The sequence below is a fragment of the Nakaseomyces bracarensis genome (genome assembly GCF_045282275.1).
Source record: "Nakaseomyces bracarensis strain CBM3 chromosome Unknown Scaff6_1, whole genome shotgun sequence".
Taxonomy (NCBI): domain Eukaryota; kingdom Fungi; phylum Ascomycota; class Saccharomycetes; order Saccharomycetales; family Saccharomycetaceae; genus Nakaseomyces; species Nakaseomyces bracarensis.
In genome coordinates, this window is record NW_027263967.1 from 62,112 (window position 1) to 87,442 (window position 25,331).

The window sequence follows — 25,331 nt, forward strand, 5'->3', positions numbered from 1 at the left end:
TATTACCAGTAAAAAAAGAAAAGAAAAGAAATTAAAAAAAGAAATTAAGTTAACAATTAAGCACCTCAGCTGATTATAATATTTTCGAATCTACCTCTCGTAATCGAGGAAGGGTTCAGTTATATCAAACTTTTCAATTATTTTTCTCCACGTCGGCATATCTAGCTGGAATATGATGTGATTCTGTTGGTCCCCTCTCCTCTTCTGGGTTTCATTGGTGTCCATAATAGGAGTCTTCGCGGTATTTCTATAAATACCTATCACAGGAAGTCCCTCATTATCCTGACCTAGCTCTAATTTGTTTTCCTTCAGTAAGAAACTGGTGTAGAAGAGATTTTCAGTGGATCTGGCGAAAGAGTGCGGATCGATAATGAATTTGAAGAGACTAATTTTAGCAAACCCATTTTTCCGTTTTAGGATCTTAAAACATCTCTGAACTTGCTCTGGTGTGGAGACCTCCTGGTTATGTGTCAATTTTTCTTTAGTTAGATTTTCAGCGGTAGATTTCTCTGCGAGTCCATCTCTCTGTGCCCGCTCCTTCTGTACTTTCTTTTTCTTTTCAAAGGCGAAGGGTCCAATCAAATGGTCGACTGTTGGCGCATATTTACTAACTTCCTCGAATAGCACCCCCATTTTGAGCCAGTTAAATTGGTTGAAATCCGTGTACTCGTCGAACTGTCGCAGAACTCTTTTCCGATTATCCAGCTGTACCATTTCCGCAATATGACCCGGCCTATTACGTAACAGCTCTGCATCATCGGCGGCCCCCGCCATTTCATCGTCGTCATCGTCGTCACTTTGTCTCTCTTCCTCTTGAATAGTAACCCCTCTTTCTGTCTTTATTTCTATATTATGAGACTCGAGATGATCTCGCAACATATACCGCTTAGCATATTGCACCACGTCCTCCAGGTTAACCAGGGAGAAGCCATCATCAAAGTCCAAGTTCCGTATACATATCTGTATCAGCTCAGAGAGATCAGCTACTATTTTCGCGTCCTGTGCAAATAACCTATTGTTTTTCAACGTCGATACTCTGTCAAAGAGCTCTTCCGCCTTGGTATACACTTCCTGTGCTACACTAACATCACCACCTTTAGTTAACCTCGCCTTCAACACCGCTATCTCATTCTGTATCGCCCTATATAGTTGTTGCGCCTCATAATCCTTCATTTCTAAACCCTTACCCTGTTCCATGATCTTTTCTCTCCTATTATCCAGCTTTTTTTTTTTCTCTCTTCCTTTATTATGAGAAATTATAAATTTTGCTAGTATAATTTTTTATGTAAGAAGTAGACCAAGAATTTAGTATTAGGCAAAAAAAGAAATTTAACAAAATAGCTATGTAGATCCTAAGTATTCTGTTTTATTGTAAAATTTTTTTTTTAGGTGTTTAATTTTTTTTTTTTCACTCTTCCAAATCGAGTTTCAGTCATTGAATACGTTCTAATACACCTTTTCTTCTTCTTGTGTTTCTACGGGTGGTTTACTTGATAGAGTAACGAATAATGTTCTCGGAGAGAAGGAGAAGGGGAGGAGGAACTCCCTAAATTATATTTAAAATTACATGATCTAATACAGTAAAAAAAGAATGTTTGTATGTTGATAAATGACTTCTCTCTCTGTGTTGGGTTATCTCATTGCTCTCTCAACATCATTGCTTTTATTGGTACGGCACATTTACTGTCTTGTTATAGATATCTCTAGCATATCGATTTCTTTCCTCCACCAAAAAATTGAAGAAAAAAAAAGGAGATGGGATCATACAAGATAAAACGTATTTCAAACATTCCCAGCTTATATATATAAATATAGGTATGTGTATATATATATATATATATATATCTCAGTGAGCATTTAAAAAGTTGTTATATAATATCCAATTTTAAAATAGATTATGAAACAATAAAAGGTGGTGTTTTTCAGAGGCTTTACTGTTATAGTTATTATTATTTTATTATAAATTTTTTATATATTTTTTTTGCCTTTCTCTAATATCATTTCTTTTTTTTGTTATATTGTTCTTCTGTCTTTTTTTTACTGTTTTAAGGCTCATAGTGGATATGGGAAAAAATTAAAAAAGGGATGACAATGGAGTAAAAGAAGAAGAAGCTTTTATATTAGGAGAAATCACTGTAGAAAGAATTAAAAAAGGGTGGACTGACAGACTGTAAAATAAGGGCGAGACCTATATTTATTTTTATCCTTTGTACGCCTGTTTCTCTCTGCAACGTAGTATTTTTATAAATATGTGAGTGTTATTTAGTGCATCCTTGTCATTGTAGTATGTGTATCTTTCTGTTGTTGTGCATGCTTTTGTCACTTAAATGCGAATTGTTTGTTTTGGGCAAGAAATAAAAAAAACCAATAAAATGGCGATCAACAGAAATAGACAACAAGCAAACAGCAGGACAAAATTGCGTAGAAAACAAGAGGTACGAAGACGGTTGTATATATTATTATTAGAGTAGAATAGAAATAATGAGGGAATCAAGAGCATCCAGCATAGAAGAGGGCGCAGTAGATAGAAATGCGAGAGAGAGAGGAGAAGGGAGAAGAAAAAAAACATAAAAAGATCACACTAGTTTAAAAAAGCCCAGATTGCACAGAATACACCGTACAACTATTACGGACAGAGTGTCCTTTTAAAGAAAGCATAGCGATATTTTCTTTAATACTAGCCATAGCTCCTCTTTTTTTTTTTTTAAATATATATTTTTTCTTCTGGTCTTTCCTTATTATAGATCAAAAAAACAAACAAACAACAAACAATATATTTTAATTATAGCTAATAAAAATAATAATAAAAAAAAGTTCAAGATAATTCTTATTCTATATAATTTTTATTTATTTGTCTCTTTTTCTTATTCTTATTAGTTAGAGAGCCAAAAATAAACAACAACATCTTAAATAGAGAGTAAAGACTAGGGAAGGGTAAACAAATCACAAAGCAAAGACAACAGAAAAAAAAAATAATATTCTCAAGAAATAATAAAAACAAAATACCATAACAATAAGAAGAAAGACAAGGTTATTAAATAAAAATAAATAAAATAACCAATTAAAAATACTATATTAACCAAAAAAAAAAAGAACTAAGAAAAAAACAAAAAAAAAAAGTTTAAAAAAAAAGAAATTAGACAATAAGGGTAGAAGAAAGGAAAATTACAACAACCAAAACAAAAACGAAAAAGAGAGAAAGAGAGGAAAGTGCTTAAAGACACAGAGAACATATAATTTTCAAGAAATAAACAAATCAAAAGAGAGAGAGAAAAGGAAATAAAGTATAGTAGGAAAAAAAAAAAAAAAGAAGCTTACTCAATAACAATAGAACTAACCATAAGCTTCAACAATAGAACTAAACAAGAAGTAATATTAACGAAAAGTGAGAACCAAAAAACAAGGAAAGAAAATCAAAACTAACGCCTTTTTTTTTCTTCCATTTTATTATAGTGAACGCACTGAGAGATAAAGTAATATATTATTATTATAAGAAAAACAAAACAAAACAAAACAAACAAAACAAAAAGTCATAAATGGATGTTCATTCTCCGTCTCAGAAGGCGAAACGAACTCGTGCCAAAGGTGAGGCACTTAATATATTAAAGACTCAGTTTAATGTGAATCCAAATCCTAGTCTTCAAGATAGAAACAGGATTAGTGAGTTGACTGGTATGCCAGAGAAAAATGTCAGAATATGGTTTCAAAATAGACGTGCTAAAGTGAGGAAGAAGGATAAGAACGATCATAGTCATGATGGTAAACAGAATAGTAATAGTGCTAGCAATAGTGCTAATCATACTCCACATATGGTGCCCACAGCTACAGCTACAGTAACAGCTAATAACAATAACAACATTAATAATAATACTACAAATCCTAGTACTACTACTACCAGCGCTAGTACTACTAATAATACTAATAATATTGGAGGTAATATTGTTGGTAACGGTATAGCACAGCAGAGTAATGGCTACATGGTTAGTAATTACAGTAATAGTAATTCCGGCATCAACAATAATGGCGCAGGTAGAAATACCACATCTACCACTGATGTTGCTACAGCGGACTCTGGAACACCGCCATATTTCGATAAGATACCCTTAAACCTGAATAATAACTACTATTTCATCGATGTGTTCTCAATAACCGTAGGTAGCTGGAATAGAATGAAGAGCGGTGCTCTGAATGCTTCCAGTCTTCCTGTGATAAAAGATTTTCCAAACCTGTCGCCAATCTCGATGAACCAACTGATGGCGAACGCTACAGATTTAATGGTCGTGATATCCAAGAAAAACTTCGAGATCAACTACTTTTTCAGCGCGATGGCTAATAACACAAAAATCCTGTTTAGAATATTTTTCAGGATAAATACAATTGCCTCTTGTTCTCTAAGTTTTGACAAAACTGACGAAGAGATTAACGATAACAAGCCTACAGACCCATTAAATAAATTGGGAGAACTGAAACTAAAGGTTAACAAACCTCCAAAGTTTGCCGTCTTTTTCTTAAATCAACCAGATAGCGCTGCTAATAATCAGTGGTGCCTCTGTGACGACTTCTCAGAAGGTAAGCAAGTTAATGACGCATTTGTTGGAGGATCTAACATTCCTCACATCCTTAAAGGTCTTCAAGGCTCTTTGAAAGTAATGAATTCTCTAATTTTGGACTATATAAGTACGAATGACACGGTTGCAAATCCTCCTTTACCTCTACCACCTACCATGAGTTCAGACATGATGCATCCACAGATCCACCCAGCTCAAAATATGATGGCCTACACTGGTGCAATTCCCGGCCAACTTGCACCACATCCAAGTGACAGTATGCGTTCTTTAGCAAATGCTGGTGGTAGTATTAGCCCAGCTGGATATGCTGCTCCGTATGCAACACTGCCGCATATTCAGACCCAGCCATCTATGGATAGCCAGTACTTCATGAGTCAATATAATCCACAACCAATGGGTCACGATGCAATGATTAACGGACACGAACCAATGGCGACCTACGACCCCCATCATATGATGGGTCACCCTCCAATGCCCGGCATGATTCCTAATCCAAATCCAATTATAACAGGCTACTCTACAAATCCGATGGAAAACATGTTAGTTGGTGTACACTCAGTTAATAACTCGGATAATATGTTAGCATTCACGAATGAGTCAGGAATTTCAAATACACCTGACTTTTTAAGAAATACATCAGAGGTCAATGAGGAAAATCGTTGGATATAAAAATAAAGTGCGCAATTAAGACCCTCCTAAGAGGAGTAAAATTATAACTAGTTGTTTTTCTTTCTTTCACAAAACACTAAAAAAGTAATAGAGTTGTAAAAATAAGAGCATGTTTCTGTACATGTACAATGAGTTTTAAGTCTAATTAAATGATGAAGATAGCTACTAAAATTATCCATATATTAGATAACCGAAAGAATGTTATAAACTTGTGTTTTGGAATAATCTCTAACTTCGTAATATACAGCAATACTGAATTCTGTTATTCTTTCCCATCAAGTATATTAATATTAGATTAACACTGATCTATTACGTCTTTCTTTGATCTTCATCGTTTCTATTATACTAATCTAATCTAATCTATTCCATTTTCAATTCAATCCATCTTCCCAAGTTCTGAACTTCAGTTTATCCTAGAAGGAGAGCCCATCGGTTTCGGATAGGTCAGAACAAAATAATTGAGCATCCTTGCAAATTTTTCTAGAATATTTTTTTCTATTATTATTATTATTATTATTATTATTTTTTTTTTTTAATACTACAAAAGATTATTATCAATTTCTATTATTATTTCTATTATTAATATCACATTACCGACACTTATTAATATTATAATTTATTACCATTATATTCTAATTACTACTACCACTTCTATCTTAACCTTGACCAATTTGTCTTTATTATCTATTGAATGCTATTCGAATAGAAGCTGTTTAGTATTTTTTCAAATATTTTAATCTATAAGGACATCAGTCTTGAAGATCATATGGATAATTTTATAGAAAATATAAATTAATAGCCATAGTGACATAAATTTAGGTTGTTTTAATTCCAATCAAAATCATATTTTAAGGTTAGTCACCCTCTTTTTAGATTTCTTTTTAACTTTCCCATTTTTCACTTTATTCGCTTTCCTTTCCTTCTCTGAAGCATCAGCACCTAGGTCTTTTATAATTCTCTCTTTTAGAAGTGAAGCAATTTTTACCATACTATTGTTATCCTCTCCAAATGAATTAACACCGAAACCTTTTTTCCACGGTATGATAAAAATAGAGAAATTTTCAACTTTTAAAACACCTCTCCTTATGGTCCCTTTATTAACGACAAGCGTACCACCGTCTTCTGAATTCAGTGCACGGATCAGTTTCTTACTCTTTTCAGGGTTTAGTACTCTAATCCCACCACACCTAGCCTTGTGATTAACAACTATAGGAACTGAGTTGTTTTTCTTCCAGTCATCTGAGCTCAATAGATTTGTTATAGCATCCGCTATTTTCCATTCAGGAATAGATGAATCGACATTATATATGAAAAAGGATCGAGGTATGTCAGCGTCATCTGAAATTTCCGATTCCGAAGGAAAAGATTCGTCTAGGGGGAATTTATTCCAAATATTACTAATATCAGCTCTATTAATCCCCTTTGATCCAATACTTCTAGTGTCCACAATATTAACACTACTACTTTCAACAGTCCCATTACTTACCATATCCTTGTTGTTTTCAAGTATATTCCTTAGCTTGTTCATGATTTCATTGACTTGATCACCATCACTAGTGATCTGGGCTCCACCAATATTACCATCCTTCATCGCTAGGAACCTTTTCATCATAATATTCTTAGCCTCCTCCGTTACTGTTTTACTGCCGTTGACCATCGATATTATTTGATCCCTTAGTTGTATGGGTATGTGCCAAGTCATATCTAACATACAGCATTGGCAGACATTTCTTTGCTTTGCACAGTTAGTACATATAAGAGTCTTTATTATGTCGGCAGACCTATGTTTCTGTTTGAAATGGTATAGCGTGTACGGTAAAGTACATATTTTACATGTAGCACCGTTTGGAACCTGATTCATCCGTACCTCATCGTCTCCAGAACCTAAACACCTATCACATATCTGTGGATTCTGTTGAGACTCATTTAATATGTAGCTATTCATGACCTCTTTAAAATATTTTTTCTTATAGAAGATTCTTAATCAGCAGATATTTGGTTTTATATTGCAAATGAATATGCGATGCCTATTATATGTGAAATGCAAAAAAAAATTAATTAAAAAAATTAAAAACTCGCTAAAATTTTTGGAAATTAGGACTCAATAGTTTCACTGCGGCATTTTCTAAGCAAAATATAAAATGCAAAATAATAATGCTAGTTAACTATCTAATACATGAATGTAAATTGCTAATAACGGGGGCTAATGATATGTTTATTGTAATAATAGTATAATAATAACACAATATAATTTTTTAATACATATAGTATTCGATTCTAAAATATATTTTAAATTATATATAAAGCTAATGGGAATGTATGATAAAATATGTGTTTTAGAAACACAGCATGTGTATTTTCATTATCAATGACTAATTTTTCTTTTTGTCAACTTCTTATCTTTTTTTTTGTTCGTATTATAATTGTTGTCTATAATCAATTGAATGTTAATTCGTAAAAAAATTGCAAATTTAATTTCGTAATTCTACAATGATAGCGGAGGAACGCAGTTAAAATATCTGCTGCTAATCCTTTTTCTTTTGGTGAGTTCTATAATGTTGGAGACAGTTGTCGTGTCTACTGAAGCTTTGGTTACAACCTTCATGTGGACACACATGGGACTTCTCTCCGGTATGTATCTTTAAGTGCCTAGAAAGGTGTCCGGAAGTTGTAAAGCCGGTTAAACACACCTGGCAAATATGTTTGCGCCTTTGTTCAATTTTCTGTGAGTTGTCCCTGAGTTTTATCACAGATGATCTATCAGAGTACACTTTGTTGTTAGGTTTTGTAATTTGTCTTAGCAAAACCTTCTTATTATTTGGTTTCTGTATATGGAAGCATCCAGTCATAGGTGAGGATGATAGCGATGATGAGTTTTTCCTTCTGGGGCGAGGAGAAGTAGCCGGCGTCACTAGTCCATTTTGGAAGCTCGAATCGACATTGATGTGTGTGGTATTTGCGGCGTCAAAGACCACTTTTATAGGAGCCTTTCTCGTGGTCGAGGCGGAGGCGCTGTTACTACGCCTCTTAGTTCTAGGCTTCGTAACCTTTTGATCCTTCACCTCATCCACTACAATCATAGGTGCAGTGAGTGGTCTCTCTTCTAGTTTAATGGTAGGCGGCACATCCTGCAGTTTTGGAGATATTGAAGGAGATGGGAGAGCGGTAGATACTGGCGTGGGTTCCATGCGGACACATTCCATCCTTGGAGTGTTCACAGCACTACTCACTGAGCTAGATGCTGGGGTAATTGAGCATTGTAATTGTGATTGTGATTGTGATTGTGGCAGCGTCATGTGAGGTTGTATGAAATAAGTTGGGTTATGGAATGCGAATTTATTCAACAATGATTTCATACTATCATCAGAATTTGGGGTATTATTCAAAGATGGCAACATTGTGTTATATTTTTGATCTGGACGTAATTGAGACATCATTGATCTGATATCTACATTAGTAGAAGCATTGGGAGAGTATAGTGGAGCAGTCAAGAACATATTTTTTGTTTACTATTTTTTATTTTTTATTGAATTCTTCAAATTATAAGTCCATTAAAGGGTCTTTAATTTCAATTCTTGTTTAAGGATCAAAAAAATTTTTTTTTCTTCCCTTTATAAAAGGTCAATTGAATCAGTTATTGAAAATAATGATTGTATATATATAAACGATTTCTAAATTAGTTTTTTAATTTAATTTATTTTTCTGATTTGATTTGCTATATAGCGGTATAACAGAAAATATATACGGGGTATTAAAGAAATATACTAAAAAAAGAAATCACAAGCCAGAAAATTGGAAAAGCAAGTAGAAAGCCACTTCGTTTGGGTAAGGAATTGGGACTTAAGGACTTTTCTTAATGTTTTTACAAAGGGAATTTTAACGAAGGAAGACGTCATAAAAGAATTTAGTCGTTTTTTGCTCTGTTTCCTGTTATTTACTTTGGATCGACCCTTTACTTCTCAGAACGGGGCGGAAGAGGGAAGAGAAATGGAAGTGGGAATAACTAGATGAAGTGAATGGGGAGTACATAGAGAGCTAGCTGGAGAGCTTAAAATTTCTCGGCGTTGTTCAAAAAAAAAAAAGAAGCCTGCCCGGGCTGTGCGAAATCGCCAAAGAAGAATAAAATAATCGATAATAAATAAATAAAGAATCACAGTAGAGAAACACGAAGATGCACCCTTGTAGTTTCCCTTTCCCCTCCCAACAAAAAAATTTCTTAATGTCGTTGAATCCTTATTTATTACATGTTCGTTTTCGGTAAAAAAATAAAAAAATAAGGCAAACCTGATCTATTGAGAGAACAATACAAATATGCACACTTAATAGCAACCAGTAAATACTACGTAGCACTACTAATAAAGAAAGTAAATAAACAAATATAATATAAGTAAAAATAAAATAAAATAAATGAATGGGCTACGGTAATTTCTCTGTTTCTTTCTTATATCTCTTACGTGTTAGAAAAAGACGTAACACGCAATGGCGTATAGTTGGAATTTCCTAAAAAAAGAAGTGGCAGGTAATTCCTAATTGTTGGAGTAAGCAAAAATATACAGTTTTCTAAGAAAGTGAAGGAGAGCAAGAAAAAGATCGAGAAATTCGTTAAAGTGGCTTGTTTTTCAGACTTAAAAATGGCTAAACCATTTAGCGAAATTATCATGGGGACTTTCTTTGTTGAGTTGATTCACCTTAAACAACGATACAATAAAAAATCAAAAAAAAAAAAGAAAGCCGGATTAAAGATATAGAATAATAATACCATATATAAATCTTCACAACCCCATATATAGACCTAGAAATCCTAGCAGGAGGTTTGTTCATGTGAAAAAAAAAAATAAAAAGAGGGAAGAGAGCTTACAGTAGTAACTGAACTTTTTGATTTTTTTCGGATCTTTCGCTTCTAAACGAATCACAATGCTACGAAATGAATGAGGAATTAATAATGTTGAAAATAGGAAAATGAGGGACCCCCCCCCCCATTATTCTAAGCCTCTTGTATCTAACAGCGAAAAACAACGGCAACAACAGGCCATAAAAATAGAAATCAATTAATTTTTTTGGGATCTTAATACGTAAAAATAACAAAACAAGCGCCGTAGGTCACTTGAACGATAAAATATCTAATTCCTATTTCAGGAAACATAGGGTCTATACATCACGAATCGTTTATTTGTAGTTCGTTTATCTTTTTACAATATACGAAAATCTACAAAAAAAAAAGAATAATATGAACGACTCATTCATACGAAAAAGGATTCCACCAAACGAGTTCCAGTGCCCGTACACGATAATACCATCCTGGTACGATACCATTCTTTTTACGAACTATCACATGCTCCTTAGTGATTATATAGAACAATGGTGGGGGATGCGAATAATTAAGATACGATTACACAAAAGCAAACGTTTATTATATTAACAAATTGCCTTTCTACAATAGTTATTCCTCATTACTAAAATATATATATTCATGAAATTTGTCAATTTTATTTTATTAACTGTATCTAGATAAAAAAAAGTAGGGTATTATTATTTTTTCCAATATTACAAATATATAAGAGAAAAATTAGACCTTAATATATTAAAAAAAAACATTTGTGAACAGAGAATGAAAAAAAAAGTAGATTCTTTTTTAAATAGAATTTAGTTTCATTTCGATTGGGGGCAACTCCGAACAATTCAGTTCCTTTCTTTGAAAACCAAAATTTCTTTTCCGGCTCTAACTCAGAATATTAATTACCAAAATGGACAGAAGTTTCCTAATTTCTCCGTTTTTTTTAATTGGCGAAGTGAAGAGATTTCATTTTATTTTCCTTCAAGAAAAATAAATAAAAAAAAATAACAGATTATTTAAAAAAAAACACTCATTAAATTTTCTAATGTTATTAAAATCATAGCAACAAGGCAGCGGCACCAGCGACCAAAGCACCGGCAACACCAGCTTGAACCTTAGCAACACCGTTCTTAGTCTTGGTAGAAGTAGAAGTGGAGGTACGGTTGGAGCTGTTAGAACCGTTAGAAGAACCAGCGGCAGCAGCGGTGGTAGAAGTTCTAACAGAAGAAGCAGAGCTAGTAGCGTTTCTGGAAGCAGAGCTAGCAGCAGAGCTGACAATAGAAGAGATGTTAGCAGAGGTAGCAGAAGAAGCAACAGTGCTGTTCATAGCCATACTCATGGATTCAGAGGCCATAGACATGACAGAGGAAGCAGACTCAGAGACAGAGGAGGCAGACTCAGAGGCAGAGGAAGCAGACTCAGAGGCGGAAGAAGCAGACTCAGAGGCAGAGGAAGCAGCAGAAGAAGCAGCGGAAGAAGCAGCGGAAGAGGCGGCAGAAGAGGCGGAAGCGTCATCTTCACCAATTCTTTGCAAACCTGGCAAGATTCTGGAAGAGTACCATGGCAAAGCAGTGATGGTTTGGTAGATTTCGCTGAAGTTAACGTCAGTCAACAAAGAAGTGTAAGAGTCATCGGTGTAAGTGGCGACTTCTCTGTACAAGGACAACAAATTTGGTGGGATGTCGAAACCGGAGTCTGGGTTAGTTTCCAAACTCAAGTATTCAGCCAAGTTAGAGTTGATATCGTTAACGATAACTTCAATACCTTCAAGCTCAGCTTGGTTTTGAGCACTAACGTACTTGGTGGCAGCAATAGCAGCAATTAGAACAGCGAACTTAGACATTATTATTATTATTATTATTATTAGGTGTGAGTAATAGTTACAACCGGCTTTTTTTTTTTTAAAGTAAAAGTACGTTTGTGTTTAATGGTCTTATATCTTGGAAAAACCTATAATAAAACAACAAAGAGAGAAAGAGTTGAATTATTTTTTTCCTAGAAGGCTTGCAATTCTCAATTGTTTATATACGCCAGGATTTTTCGACCTTTTTTTTTTTTTTTAAGTCCTCCTTCTACCACCTTTTTTTTTTTTTTTAGTTGTTCTTTTCTTTCTTTGACCATTTTCCTATCCTGAACTACTTCCCACTGTTAAAAAGACAATTTTACCCAAATTGGTCTCTTTTTGTCTTTCTCTTCCTTAATTTACTACTTAACGCGAGGATGTTTAAAAAAGAGGTGTTCAATCTTCAAAAAAAAAAAAATTCAACAACCTATCAGTACAGAAAACGCCGTACAACGCCAATTCTTTTTTTAATAAAAATGTCCCTCTCAATTGTAGAAGTCTCGAACCCTGTTCTTGTTATGGGTAGTGGAAATTCAGCCTAGATATTTTTTTTTTTTATTTCTTCATTGAAGGGCCAAAGAAGTAATGCAGGGACATTATTACACATACACGCCTCTTTTGCTATTGTTTCTTTCCTCTTTATTCCGAAAAAAACAACAACAACAAACTGTACACGATTGTTCTAGAAAGTTTAGTATTTTTTTTTTCTCTATTCTCCCTCTTTCTTTTGGTGTATCTCACACTATGGGTATCTTGACATTATTTGTTTATTGTTCTGTAAAGTGGAGTCGCCACGCAGTAAAATACCGCACATCAATAAAGGTATTATATCGCTTTGTAACGTGTTCACCTTTCCCACCTCAACAACCTTGGTACACTGCGCCGCGTTATTTTCTACAGCACTTTCTCATCCCCGCCTACTATTCTCTTGCTTTCCCTTTATCTTCCGTCACACTTCATAATTATCACGTAACTCGGTGACCATAGAAAGAATAGAAAGAAAAAACAATATGTACTGAGGGGTCACCTCTAAACGCTACAGTTTTTTTACTGTGGATGTAATGGGGCCACGCCCCTCCTTCCTTACTATTCCTTTTTTTTTTTTTTAAGAAGCGCAGCGAAAAATAAAGGGTCGATGACTCCTCTCACCAACACGCGCAGAAACACGTTGAAGACAATAGTTCTACCGGGATTAGTTAACCCATTGCCTTGAAACACGTCCAGAAATAGCAAAAGAGGGAGTATATCCTCTCCCCTCTATTTTCGTTCTCTGGAAATCTGATCATCTAAAGAGCTTAGGACGGGTGGAAAACAGTAATGAGATAAAAAAAGAAAGAAATTAAAATTTGTCCCATTTTTTTTAATTGTGGGGACTCAAGGTAGAATAAAGTCAAAAAGCGATACAGTTAAAATACTGAAGGTAGAATAGATTTAGTAGGAAAGTACTTATTTTTCAATGCCCCAAAAGGGGTATTTACTACGAACAAAACGCGAGACAAAAAAAAAAAGGGATGAGAAGTAAACAGCTTTGAAAGTGAAGGGAAAACAACAAAATAAAAGGGATTTTCGTGTGGATGAGCTATTTTATATTTTAAGCTTTCTGTTTCTAAATTTAGCTTCCCTAATTGGGATATACAATTTTTTATGATGTGTCCAAATTGAGGAAAATTAGAAATAGCCAATGGTCTGCAACAGTACATAAGCAACTAAGCAAGGAAAAGGAAAAAGAAAACAATCAAAAACAAGATTAATATGAAGAACAGGAAAATTGTTAAAATAATAAACTATCTCCATTAGCACAACGTGACGTTTCTTAGAAATATCAGGAAAAGGTTTACAAAATAACAATCCTGTAAATGAATGATATAAGCTAAATCACAACAACTGAGCGTTCATTATAATGAGCGAAACTCGTTGTCACGAAATTATTAAATAACAATCAACTTATTTTTTTTCTTATTTTTCGTGTACTAGGAACAGCAACCATACCTAGGATAGTAAGATAATAGATTTCTTTCATAAAAGAATAATGCGCCATGTATTTGTAGGCAAATCAATTAAGTAGATTGAAATAGGAAATTAAAGATGTAGAATTAAGGTTCTTGCAAGGTATTTCTAAGCTGTAAATTAAAATCGAATCTTTTAAATTAAAATAGGAAATAGACATTATTCATTCGTGAATATATATTTTTTGTACAGAAATCTAAATTAAAAAAAAAAAAGAAAATTTAAAATACATAAGGTCTTTAATCATTAGTTCTTTAATAATATATAATATCGAGGGCCGTTTTTTTTTTTTTTTTAAATTTTTATTATTACTTGTTGTAGGTTGAGAAGATAGGGTTATCCTCATATGCAATGTTAGGTTGAAAATAAAGAATAAAAAGAAAAATAAAATTACATTAACCTTTTTTTTAAGGTAATTTTATTTGTAAATGCAATTGGAAAATAGAAAGGAAAAATTGTTTTTTTAAATTAAGAGACAATTCCCCATATTACCATAGGAAACGATAAATCTTTATCAAGAAAGATGAGTTTCTTAGTTTTTCCTTTTGCTCTTCATCCTCTTGTTTCATTAATTCTGGGTCATATATTCTTCTGTGGTGATCTAGGTCAATTTCTTCCAATGGAGTTAGTAGTTGGAAATCTCTAGTCCATAACATATAACCAAAGTAGAAGAATAGCCAAATTGGCATCGCTAAATAATTAGCAAAGAACGAATTAGCATCAGCCTTGCCCTTGTTACCGAATGGGAACAAAGCGGTCCAGAATTGTGCAACAAACACTAGTAAGTTGAAGAAAACACCGTAGATGGAACCATAGATACCTGTAGTGGCCTTGTAACCTAATTCATCCAAGTTCCTGTTCTGCACCTTCATAGCCATCCTAAATCTGACGTGAGAAAGCATAATAGAGGACCATGTGAAAAGTTCACTTAAACCAGCAATAGCAGCTAACCATGTAAACACTTCTTCTTCCTTTGGAGAAGCTGCGACAAAACCGATTAGACCAACGACCAAACAAGCAACCAAAGCCAATAGTGGTCTACCTTCTCTGTCAACGTAATCCAAAAACTTAGGAGCGTAACCTTGTTGAGCCAAAGAACACATCAATCTTGGTGCGGCATATAAGGAAGAATTGGCAACAGAAATAACTGATAGTAAAATAACCGCATTAATGAAATGTGGAACAATTCTGACATGATGGATAGAGGCAGCCAAGACGTATGGAGAAGCATGTGTAGCAGACCCACTGGAACCCATCAATTCATCGTTATCATAAGGAACATTGAAACCAATTAAGATCATAGTCAATAGATAAATGATTAGGATACGGTAAATACTACTCTTGGATGCTTGTGGTGTAGACTTTCTTGGATTTTCTTGTTCATTAACAGAAAGAGCGAATAATTCTGTACCACCGTAGGAGAAGTAACCACTAACTAACACATAACAAATACCCTTGAATCTGGAACCAGAATCCTTACCTGCAAAAGCACCTGGTGTATGCCAGTATTTACCTCCAATGTAACCACTGTTACCAGCACCACCACAATTGATAACAATAGAAAGGATAATGAAACCAGCGATCATCAGGATTTTACATGTGTTGAAAATAAATTCAGTTTCACCATAGGCACGGACACCAAATAAATGGATAACCACTAAGAAAACGTAGAAAATAACAATGAACACATCAGAGTTAATACTATCATTCCAATATTTGACGGTTAAAGATGCTGTAATCAACTCTAGAGGTAAAACGGTTAACCATTGAATACAGAAAATCCACACAGTGGCAAAACCGAAAGGCTTAGAAACAAAAATGGAACTGTATGCATTGAAGTTACCGGGTAGAGTAGGATATGTAACTGCCATTTCACCTGCAGCTTGAATCATGAAGTACGTGACAAAAGAAACCAAACCGTAACCGATGACCAACGCGGCTGGACCACCGAAATGAAGACCTTTAGCGTTAGCAACCAACAAACCAGTACCGATACCAGTACCTAGAGACATCATAACAACGTGTCTAGACTTCATCTCCTTCTTTAGATGTGAATTAGTGGTAATGGATTCCTGATCATCTTCACCTTCCAGATCTAAACTAGCTTGATCGAAGTTTCCTTTGTCGCCCTTAGGAAGTTGACTCTTGTTAAAGTCCTTGCTGCGGCGAGGTTTATCCTCAGCTCTCTTGAAGGAGTCAACAAACCTATGTACTATCTTAGTCCTTGGTTGGGAATCAATAGATGCATCATCGTAATCGCGGCTATTATAATCATTACTAGAGCCAGTATTTTTTTCACCACTATTCCTTGAATATTCGGGTATGGTTATCTCTTCCGCCGCAGCTTCTTTATTACTAGATGAAGAACCGTAGTTCTTCACTTTTGAGAACATTTTTTTTTATTTTATTTTATCTTATTTTATTATTATTATTTCTATCGGTATACTATTATTTCTTTTCTTTCCAAACTGATGAAAAAAAAATAAAGAATTTTCTATTTCTTTTATTATCAAAACCTTAATATATTCTCCTCAAGAGATATTATTGACCTATTTATCAATTAAATCGAAGTCGAATAGCTTGATTTACTAAGAATCTAGAAATTACAGAGTGAAAACGGTGGCAATAAAGAGAATTTAGAGATTAAGGAAAAATGGTTCATTTATATACTTGCAGATCATTTAAGAATACTCCTTTAGCTAAAATGAAAAAAAAAAGACCCTCAATCCTTGTTTTTTTGTTTTTTGTTAAACTAATAGTTAGAATTATTTCACCGATGCTTCTTTAGCAATTTCTTTTCCATCCATTAAATTTTTTTATTTTAGCGCTTCCCTTTTTCTACCTTCTGCGGGTCCTGGTCACCGGATATACCCGCATGATCAAGTATTACTCACCTCACTCTTTCTTTTTTTTTCTTTCTATTTTATATCTTCTCTGCTCGTTTCTAATGGCTATAGGGATGCATCTCAAAGGATTACCGGCCCTGTTTTCTTAAGTTTTTTTGGTTTAACCTACCACTTCGTCACACCCATCTATGACGAGGTCCCGCATTGTACTACATTTCGGAGCAGGAAGATCAAGGAAAATGGAAGGCCTAATAGCTTTCTATGCGTCAACCATCCTTAAAAAAATATATATATATTTTACCTTTTTGCTACGTATCCTTCTGGGTTAAAAAAATCCGGATTTCGCTTTACGCAGTTTTCTTAGCATTCTTCACTTTACTTCTACTTTGTATCTGAGGGGACTTTCGTGAACAAAAAACTTATTTTTTTTGTCCTGCAACGGCATTCATTTGTACTTGTAGTACTAAGAAACCCAACGAAAAGTTAAGGCTGTCCCTTCCCCGGTACAGGTCAATATATTGAGGAGGGAGAGAAAATGGAGTAGCCCACACAATTTTGCATGATGGTATGAGAACAAAAAAGAAAGATACTAAGAAAACTGTGTCAAAGAAATGCTGGGGAATAAGATGGAGGTGCGGGCACGGCATCAGAAAGGCCGGTTCAGCTTTTCAAAGTTAAATACTCTCATTCGTTCAGCAATAGCTTGTTTGCGGGCCGTTGGTTCTTTCTTTCTTTTACAAAAGCTTTTGATGTCTTGACTTTATCTGGCGGATGTATGAGAGAAAAGGAGGGGGTCGTGATATTTCTTCCTTTTATTTCCTTTCCCTACGTCGGTTGTATATCGGTTTGTGCAAATCCAATAGAATTTATACGTTAGCCCGGTTTTCCGTTTCCTTTGACCTTACCCTGAACTCAAATCTGAAGATCGTTTTCCTTTTTTCTTTCTTATTCATTTTCCTATAGAAGATTGTTTTCCTTTTTTTTTTTTTTTTTTTTTTTTCAGTAGATCTCTTTGCATCGCTGTAACAGGACTCCGTACCATATTTGCTCGATGGTCGAACCATGTAGGAAAACGACAGGAATCACAGAAAACCCAGCTTTTTTTTTTTCTCTGTTTTAAGAAGAAATAGCCATATATTTCTTTAAGTTTACACCATGCCCTTATGCCAATTATGGTATTAGGTTTTTTGTATGACACATACTTGTACTTAAGTGGGGAGAGGGGAGGTGGCAAGAAATTATAAGGTGGAGTAGAACAAAATCTATATGACAGCAAAAAAACCGCTAAGTGCCATTTTCTTTGTAATTACTCAATTGATATTGTTTAACGTGTTACTTTATCTTGTTTAGATCTTTTTTTTCTCTTTCTTTTATTACTATCCGAAAATCCGGGGTAATAGAATTGGAGGAATACAAAAACACACACATTTATTAGATGTCCTTTTATCTGTTGTAGCATGAACTATTTTCATAGTAAGACAATTTTTTCTCCTCAAGAATTAAATATTGCCTTTTCCCTTAAAATTTTTTTTTTCAATCTTAACTGATTTATTTTTTGATGCCCTTCATCGCCCCTCCGAAATCGCCTGACTCACTGCTATCCCGCTACTTTTGTTAAACGAAAATAAACGGTGAAAAAACATCCTTTTTTTTTTTCAAATTTTTTTTTCATCCATCTCATAGTGGATAAGATTGAATTGAAAAACAACAAAGACTAAAGTTCTTGATATTCATTAAATTAATTCATTAGAGTAGTTAATAAAAAAAGAGTACTTAGATACGTAATATAATATAATTTAGAATTTATATGTAGGTGGAGTTTTATATCAATTATAATTGATGTTTTAATCACACTATTAATGTCCATATAACATGAGCAGGAAAAAAAAGTTAAATAAATTGTAAAGTCATTCTTCTTAGAAACAATAGACTAAACAAATTCTTCATTTATCTATCATGTAGCTCTATTTTTCGGGCTGCCCTGGACTGCTCTACTTATATTATTGAGGATATTTGAAGTCAATGTTCTGTACTCATAATTTTTGTTCTCTTGTTGTTCCATAGATAAGTCCATAATTTGTTCCATATGTATTTCTAGTAATGGGATAGGTGATGGTGCTCTTGATCTGTCAAATGTCGGCGAACCAGGTCTCTCCAATTTAACATTATTATGTATCGTCATTTATAAATAGTAAAACGTTGTTTTTTTTTTGGTTCACTTTTCTTGTTTGTTGTTTTTATCGTAAAGTATTTGAAAAGATACAATTCTTTTAAATTTTTATCCCATTCACAAACAATGATCCTTTATATATAAACGCAACAAGTATCCTGCATTCAGTTTCTGCACTAATACATATACCATGACACTGTCAAAGACCGACTTTTTGCATAGTAATGAAAAAAAAACCGTACATCAATTAGGAAAACCCCATCCCAATAAGACTACAACCTTCGCATATATTAGAAGAAGAAAATAAAAATGACGCAATTTGATGTTTCCCTCTCTTCCCCTACGGTTTCCCATTGTCCTTATTCCCCTGCTGGTATTGAAATCTTCTCTCTATTGTTTCGAGAATGATTCCACACACCTTTCAAATGGTGTACCCATAAAAACAATAAAAAATTGCCCCTCCCTAATTACTAAATATGTGACTACACAGCCACATAAGCCCCTCTACGACTATATCTAGCATGAATATTCACTCCCTTTATTTTCTTTTTTTTTTTTCTTCTTATTCTACAGAAAAAACCTCCAGACCACTCCGCAGAACGGCATAAATTATATCCTCCCACCTATACATATTACGACTGCCTTCCATTAAACTACATTGTTTCCTATAAAGCAGTGAACGTCAAAGAATTCAAAGAAAGACTTCCTTACTCTCTTTCCCATTCATCAAATTGTGTTCTTAGCTTTTGGGAACGGCAGGTGTGTCACTAATATGGCAATATAATTAAATACACTACAATTATATACACAATTATATTGATTATATTAATTCACACCTTATCATATAGACATAACTAGCTATTCTTCTATATCTCATTTATTGCTAGAAAAACAGATTAAACCGGAATTACTTGTTCTTCTTCGAGAAGTAGGAAGCGTACAATTTGTAAAAAAAAAATTGCTTCTAAAAACAATCGCTGTGCTTAGAAACTCTCATACAAAGTATAAAAAAAGAAATTAAAAAATTAAAAAAAAATGAAAGTTATATAGTAAAGAAAATTATTATTAAAATTTTATCGTAGGAACTATTTGTAACTTTTGATAGCATCGAAAATACTATTACTTATAGTTCACAAAACTTTTATTTTTTGGAATAGTACATACTTGCTAGAGTACTCTTTATTTTATTTGTCATCACACATAAAGAACACCTAAATAAGAAAATACAAGAAATTATTAATAAAAGAAGAAATGGATTGCTGTGATTGTAATTGCCACAGTAGTAATTCCCATCGAAGAGGTAACAAGCCCAGATTAATTATACTGATAAGGCATGGGGAGAGTGAGTCTAATTTAGACAAAGCTGTTAATGAAAAGATACCAAACCATCTTATACCTTTGACCGACCTAGGCTGGAAGGAGGCACGGAATGCGGCTGTTGCGCTATTAAAGGTTTTAAACCTTGATAAGCATAGTGAGGAAGTGATTAAGAAACTGGAAGAAAAGTATGTAGTTGAGAACGACTGTAGAACTATGCTGAAGACATCACCATGTACCCGTGTAAGCACCTCTAGGGATACGTCGATTGTGTTTTATACTTCTCCTTATAGAAGAACCAAGGAAACTTTAAAAGGTATATTAGATGTAGTAGACGAATTTAACGAACTTAATGTTGGGATAAAAGTACATCCCGAGCAAAAATACGAACCCTGTTGTAAGAGGAAGCACTCATTTTGGCCACGTGATGTAAACACTCCAACTGGAATTTATGAAAATAATATAACAATGCCACAAGTACCCGTCTCAGAAAATATTGACGGCTGTTACTTACAGTACAAGGTTAAGAATGATCCAAGAATAAGAGAACAGGATTTTGGTAACTATCAAAATGTAGATAGTATGAATGATGTAATGAAAGAAAGAAAAAACTATGGTCACTTCTTCTATAGATTTCCACAAGGTGAAAGTGCTGCTGATGTCTATGACCGTGTTGCTAGTTTCCAAGAGTCTTTGTTCAGGAAATTTGAAAGAAGAACATCTAACAATCCTAAAGATATTGTTGTACTAGTGACTCATGGCATTTATGCGAGAATATTCCTAATGAAGTGGTTCCGCTGGACCTACGAAGAATATGAATCTTTTACCAACGTCCCAAATGGCAGTATGATGGTCATGGAATTGAATGAAGCTACAGACAGATATATTCTACGTACGGAATTACCTAAGTGGTGCCAATAATTACAATTCAACATAAAGACTGATTAATAATATAGTTATGATTTCAGATGAGATTGTTTCCTAACATTCATTTTATAATAGTATAGAAATGGTAATAATTTAATATATAATATTTAATTAAGATTCAAAGAAGATTGAAAAAGTATCTCATAACTATAAGGGATATAAATTCGAAACTTAGACTAGAATACCGTAATACTCGGCCCGCGGAGCCTTTTTAGTCTTCAATTCTTCCCATTGGACAATGAAGACATCGGCTAGAATATTAAGTATCTTACCAGTTAAACTCAATGACGCTACACGGGCTAACGACTCCACATAAATAATATTCGAGTGGTTATTAGCTATTGGGATGAAGAATATCCACTCTAGAAATTTGGACCAGAAGGCAATAATACAACACGTACCCGGACCATTCAACAGTGTCATGTGTGGATGACTCCAAGAACGCATTTTAATCTCGAAAACATACACAAACCCATTCAATAAAGTCTTTAGGATAGAAAATACACTGGAAACCAGTCCAGCACCTACCTCTCTAGCTTTGACGAATGGGTAGTAGTGTACGTTTTTGGCATTTAGCCCATTTTTGTCGATGAATTTTTGGAAGCGAATAAGAGAATCATTATCAGAGTAACCAACATATAATGTATTCTTTGGGTTTAGTAGAAACTCCCTATAATTATGTAACAGTCTCAGCATCTCACCAGTATGTCCACCAGAGCCTAAGAAGACAAACAAATGTATACCATCTTTATTGGTATTATTCGCGAATACTTCATTCTTACTTTGGTTGGCTTGGGCAAAAGAAAGTATAGGGATGACTGCAATTAGTCTTCCTATATACAAAGCAGACACTACTAGTACCACTGAGGCAACTAAAGCGTATGTTGAGCACATTTATAAGTAATTCCTTTTTTCCTTTTAAGATAAATCAGGAATGCCCAAAATAGGCAATGTAATAGAAATACTTGAAAAAAAAATTATAAAAATTCAATATTCAGTAATATTTCTATCGGATAAAAAAAAAAGAAAGAAGAGGAAAACAATAGTAAGAGTAGAATAATCACTTTTCGAGATATCACCCTTTTAATAGCAGTATTTGTATATATGAAGTGATCCTCCTTCCCCCTTCCAATCCAAGAATTGAATTATGAAGAACGCGAAAAAAACAACAACACATAATTTCGTCTTATAGTATCTGTAGTATAGAAGATATTTTTTTAACCCATTGATTGTGTGTCCTCATCTTCAAAAAATTATTTTTTATAAAAAAAAATTTTCTTACGGAGCTCTTTCTATTTTTTTCTCAATAAAGTTGGGCTCTCTCCTGCGGCTATTGCTAAGTGGCTGCATGTCATATGCAGAGAAAGTAGAGACTTGAATCTTTGAACAATACAAACACGGAGAATTTCAAAGATTCCCGTTATACCGTAATAGGCAAAAAAATCGGGCATCTTTACTCTTTTTCGCACTTTATTTTAAACTATTTCGCGACTGGGGAAGGTGAAATACTAGGGGGATTTCTGTTTGTGGGGATTATGGGAAAGAGAAGAAGTGAAGGAAGACTTAACAAGTACAGGATGATCCGCAAAATAACATGTATTATTCGCGTTTGATTGATTTCACACCCATCGAATACGCCATTCTTGCGAAGATGAAGTTGTAGGAGCAACTTTCACAATAATCAATTTTTGGCTAGCATATCATTTAAATGAACAAAATGCGGGTACATAGAGGACTTTTTGTACAACAATAAAGACCAGTTCAGTATAATGGGAATCAATCAAAAAATTATATGATGGAAGTACGGCGATTCGTTACCAACTGAAATGGAATATTATGTAGAACCATGTTAGCAACGATAAATACTCAACCGTGTTTGTCTTCCACCCTTCCACTTAGGTTTATAAGGTATATATGTCTTTTTCGTGGGGAATAGTAAAAAAGCCTCTTAGTTGCTCGAAGAAAGTAATTAAATATTATATATAATACTAACAAAAATTTAGCTTGAGAATCGGGATATATATAAAAGTATTTATAACTTCCATAGTCCTAGATACCAATAGCATTCTTCTTTTTTTTTATGGATTTTGATATAAGGGAGATTTTATTATATCTAAGAATAAAGAATAGGATACCATTGAAGTCTATATATATTTCAATAATAAAAATAGTAACAATAATAAACATCTAACAATAAAAAAAATCATAGCAAATACTAATAGGGCCAAATATTCTGTTGATCGGAAGAGAAAATAACACGCCAATAGTAACAACTATCATAGAAACAAAATAAAATAAAGAAAAATAACTGTCAAATTAACGATTATTCCATAACTAAGATAAGATAAATCGAATTAAATACAGGAAATAAAGAAATTAAAATGCTTAGAAGTAAGAGAAATACTCGTCAAGGCTCTGGTAAGAGGAACTCGATGTTTTTAGACTCCTTTAGCCTTGGTGATTATATGTCTAATTCAAAGAGTGATGCTGATCTTCCAGGAACAATGAATGACAATAAAAGTGCAGCTGATGCGGAACACGTCTCATGGATGCGTCCAAGCAGAAATAGAAATGAGAGGATAACGATAGCAAATAAAAAAACTGCCGCTAATGAGAAATCTAAGTTCAATAAAGCTGATATAACCATAAGTAAACCTACTTTACAAAGGAGCAGTCTCGTTCTAGACAAGAACATGGTCAGAGACTATAACCTGGCACTTAAACATCTGAGCGTAACCAATGAGGAGAAAGAAACCCTTCCAGTAAGAACCATTGTCGAAAGGAGCGGTTCGGAATCAAATGTTTCACTTTCTGAGTCTGATTCTAGTCGATCATCCTCTATATTTGATAAAAACAATAGCTCGAAGAAAGAAGAAATCACAAATCTCAGGAGTATTTTCTTCAATATTCATGACGATGACAATGACTATGTACCTAGTGATACGTTTCGGATGTCTACAGGAAAATGCCTCATTCAAGTATATGACAGTAAATATGCCAGACGTCTTCTTGCGAAAGACAAATTGCCTGTTCGTCTTGGCGAAATTACTGAAGATGCATCAAATCCAAAATACGAAAGAACAATCCTGGAGTTCTAGAATAAAAATTAACTTACAAAAAAAAAAAAGAGACGGGGGTATTTCCAATGCCTTGCAACTTTTCCCAAAATACGTACTATAGAAATAACGAAAAGGAAACGCAAGGTACAATGAAAATATAAAAAAATTACTTGTTCAGAATGGCTAAAACATGCAACAAGAAACAAAAAAACGCTCATTTTTGTACTGCACCCATCAATGGATATTAATTTCCCGTTACTACAATTAAGCAAACTTTGATCAGTCGTGTGCTAATTTAATACCCTATAACTTTCATTTTACAACACCCTAATCCTTCGGTTTCTTCCCCGCCATGTATGCTGCCACATAACGGAAAAATTAAGGACCATTATTCATTGTTGATTGGATCACTCCTTATTAAGTTCCCATAATTTCATATATCCACATCATTTTAATTTCCATGTTTAATAATATCCCTAAAGTATTTAATTTTTTTTTTCTTTTTTTAATATTTTTACCTCCTTAATGAATGAGGTTTCATTTCAATATAGAAACTAATGAATGAAAATCACCCAGGATATGTAATCATATCAGTTCAATATATTATGAAATAGCCTTTATGATTAGACAGCATCACTAACTGCGCTCTTTTTTTCTTCTTTTGTTTAAGCCCTTATACGCAGATGATCTCCGTGATTTTAAACGTCGTACGGGGATTCTTAATGATTACATGGAACAAAGGGTCCCTGAAAAAAAAATATAAAAAAGAGCGGAATAGCACGAAAAAAAGAAAATGACACTGTGATTTAAGGGTTTTACAATATGGAAGGAACTAGAGTATACCACAGACATTTCATGAGATAATTGTTTGTTATTTCTCCCCAAATAAGGAGTGCAGTATATTCCCTTAAAGGATTTCTTACTCATTTATCCTTTCTTTACGGAAGATAACCTTGTACTATTTCTACGATTGTTCTACGTTTGACGAGATAATTCTAGAAACTTCTTATGCGCTTATATTGATTTTCCAAAATAAATGAAGTATTAACCTATGATTATACTCTGTAGTAACATTTATATTATGATCCATC

General features: G+C 33.8%; 10 protein-coding genes across 10 annotated transcripts; 3 read left to right on the plus strand and 7 right to left on the minus strand.

Annotated features, from left to right (window-relative positions):
- Positions 1–90: 90 nt before the first annotated feature.
- On the minus strand, positions 91–1,197 carry NSE4 (Smc5-Smc6 complex subunit NSE4; the record flags this gene model as incomplete). The annotated part of the gene is made up of 1 exon (XM_071051401.1): positions 91–1,197. The coding sequence occupies one exon, from the start codon at positions 1,195–1,197 to the stop codon at positions 91–93; it is 1,107 nt and encodes a 368-aa protein (XP_070907430.1).
- Positions 1,198–3,536: 2,339 nt separating this feature from the next.
- PHO2 (Pho2p) lies at positions 3,537–5,237 on the plus strand (the record flags this gene model as incomplete). The annotated part of the gene is made up of 1 exon (XM_071051402.1): positions 3,537–5,237. One exon carries the CDS (start codon positions 3,537–3,539, stop codon positions 5,235–5,237), a length of 1,701 nt encoding a protein of 566 aa, XP_070907431.1.
- Positions 5,238–6,078: 841 nt separating this feature from the next.
- Positions 6,079–7,182, minus strand: ECM2 (Pre-mRNA-splicing factor ECM2; the record flags this gene model as incomplete). Its single annotated transcript, XM_071051403.1, has 1 exon — positions 6,079–7,182. One exon carries the CDS (start codon positions 7,180–7,182, stop codon positions 6,079–6,081), a length of 1,104 nt encoding a protein of 367 aa, XP_070907432.1.
- Positions 7,183–7,762: 580 nt separating this feature from the next.
- On the minus strand, positions 7,763–8,734 carry NRG2 (Nrg2p; the record flags this gene model as incomplete). Its single annotated transcript, XM_071051404.1, has 1 exon — positions 7,763–8,734. One exon carries the CDS (start codon positions 8,732–8,734, stop codon positions 7,763–7,765), a length of 972 nt encoding a protein of 323 aa, XP_070907433.1.
- Positions 8,735–11,128: 2,394 nt separating this feature from the next.
- On the minus strand, positions 11,129–11,914 carry TIP1 (putative lipase; the record flags this gene model as incomplete). Its single annotated transcript, XM_071051405.1, has 1 exon — positions 11,129–11,914. One exon carries the CDS (start codon positions 11,912–11,914, stop codon positions 11,129–11,131), a length of 786 nt encoding a protein of 261 aa, XP_070907434.1.
- Positions 11,915–14,409: 2,495 nt separating this feature from the next.
- On the minus strand, positions 14,410–16,314 carry BAP2 (branched-chain amino acid permease BAP2; the record flags this gene model as incomplete). The annotated part of the gene is made up of 1 exon (XM_071051406.1): positions 14,410–16,314. One exon carries the CDS (start codon positions 16,312–16,314, stop codon positions 14,410–14,412), a length of 1,905 nt encoding a protein of 634 aa, XP_070907435.1.
- Positions 16,315–17,633: 1,319 nt separating this feature from the next.
- RNJ42_01242 (uncharacterized protein) lies at positions 17,634–17,831 on the minus strand (the record flags this gene model as incomplete). The annotated part of the gene is made up of 1 exon (XM_071051407.1): positions 17,634–17,831. One exon carries the CDS (start codon positions 17,829–17,831, stop codon positions 17,634–17,636), a length of 198 nt encoding a protein of 65 aa, XP_070907436.1.
- A 2,357-nt stretch (positions 17,832–20,188) lies between these two features.
- Positions 20,189–21,175, plus strand: RNJ42_01243 (histidine phosphatase family protein; the record flags this gene model as incomplete). Its single annotated transcript, XM_071051408.1, has 1 exon — positions 20,189–21,175. The coding sequence occupies one exon, from the start codon at positions 20,189–20,191 to the stop codon at positions 21,173–21,175; it is 987 nt and encodes a 328-aa protein (XP_070907437.1).
- Positions 21,176–21,352: 177 nt separating this feature from the next.
- ALG14 (N-acetylglucosaminyldiphosphodolichol N-acetylglucosaminyltransferase anchoring subunit ALG14) lies at positions 21,353–22,075 on the minus strand (the record flags this gene model as incomplete). The annotated part of the gene is made up of 1 exon (XM_071051409.1): positions 21,353–22,075. One exon carries the CDS (start codon positions 22,073–22,075, stop codon positions 21,353–21,355), a length of 723 nt encoding a protein of 240 aa, XP_070907438.1.
- Positions 22,076–23,562: 1,487 nt separating this feature from the next.
- On the plus strand, positions 23,563–24,279 carry RNJ42_01245 (uncharacterized protein; the record flags this gene model as incomplete). Its single annotated transcript, XM_071051410.1, has 1 exon — positions 23,563–24,279. One exon carries the CDS (start codon positions 23,563–23,565, stop codon positions 24,277–24,279), a length of 717 nt encoding a protein of 238 aa, XP_070907439.1.
- Between the last annotated feature and the right edge of the window lie 1,052 nt (positions 24,280–25,331).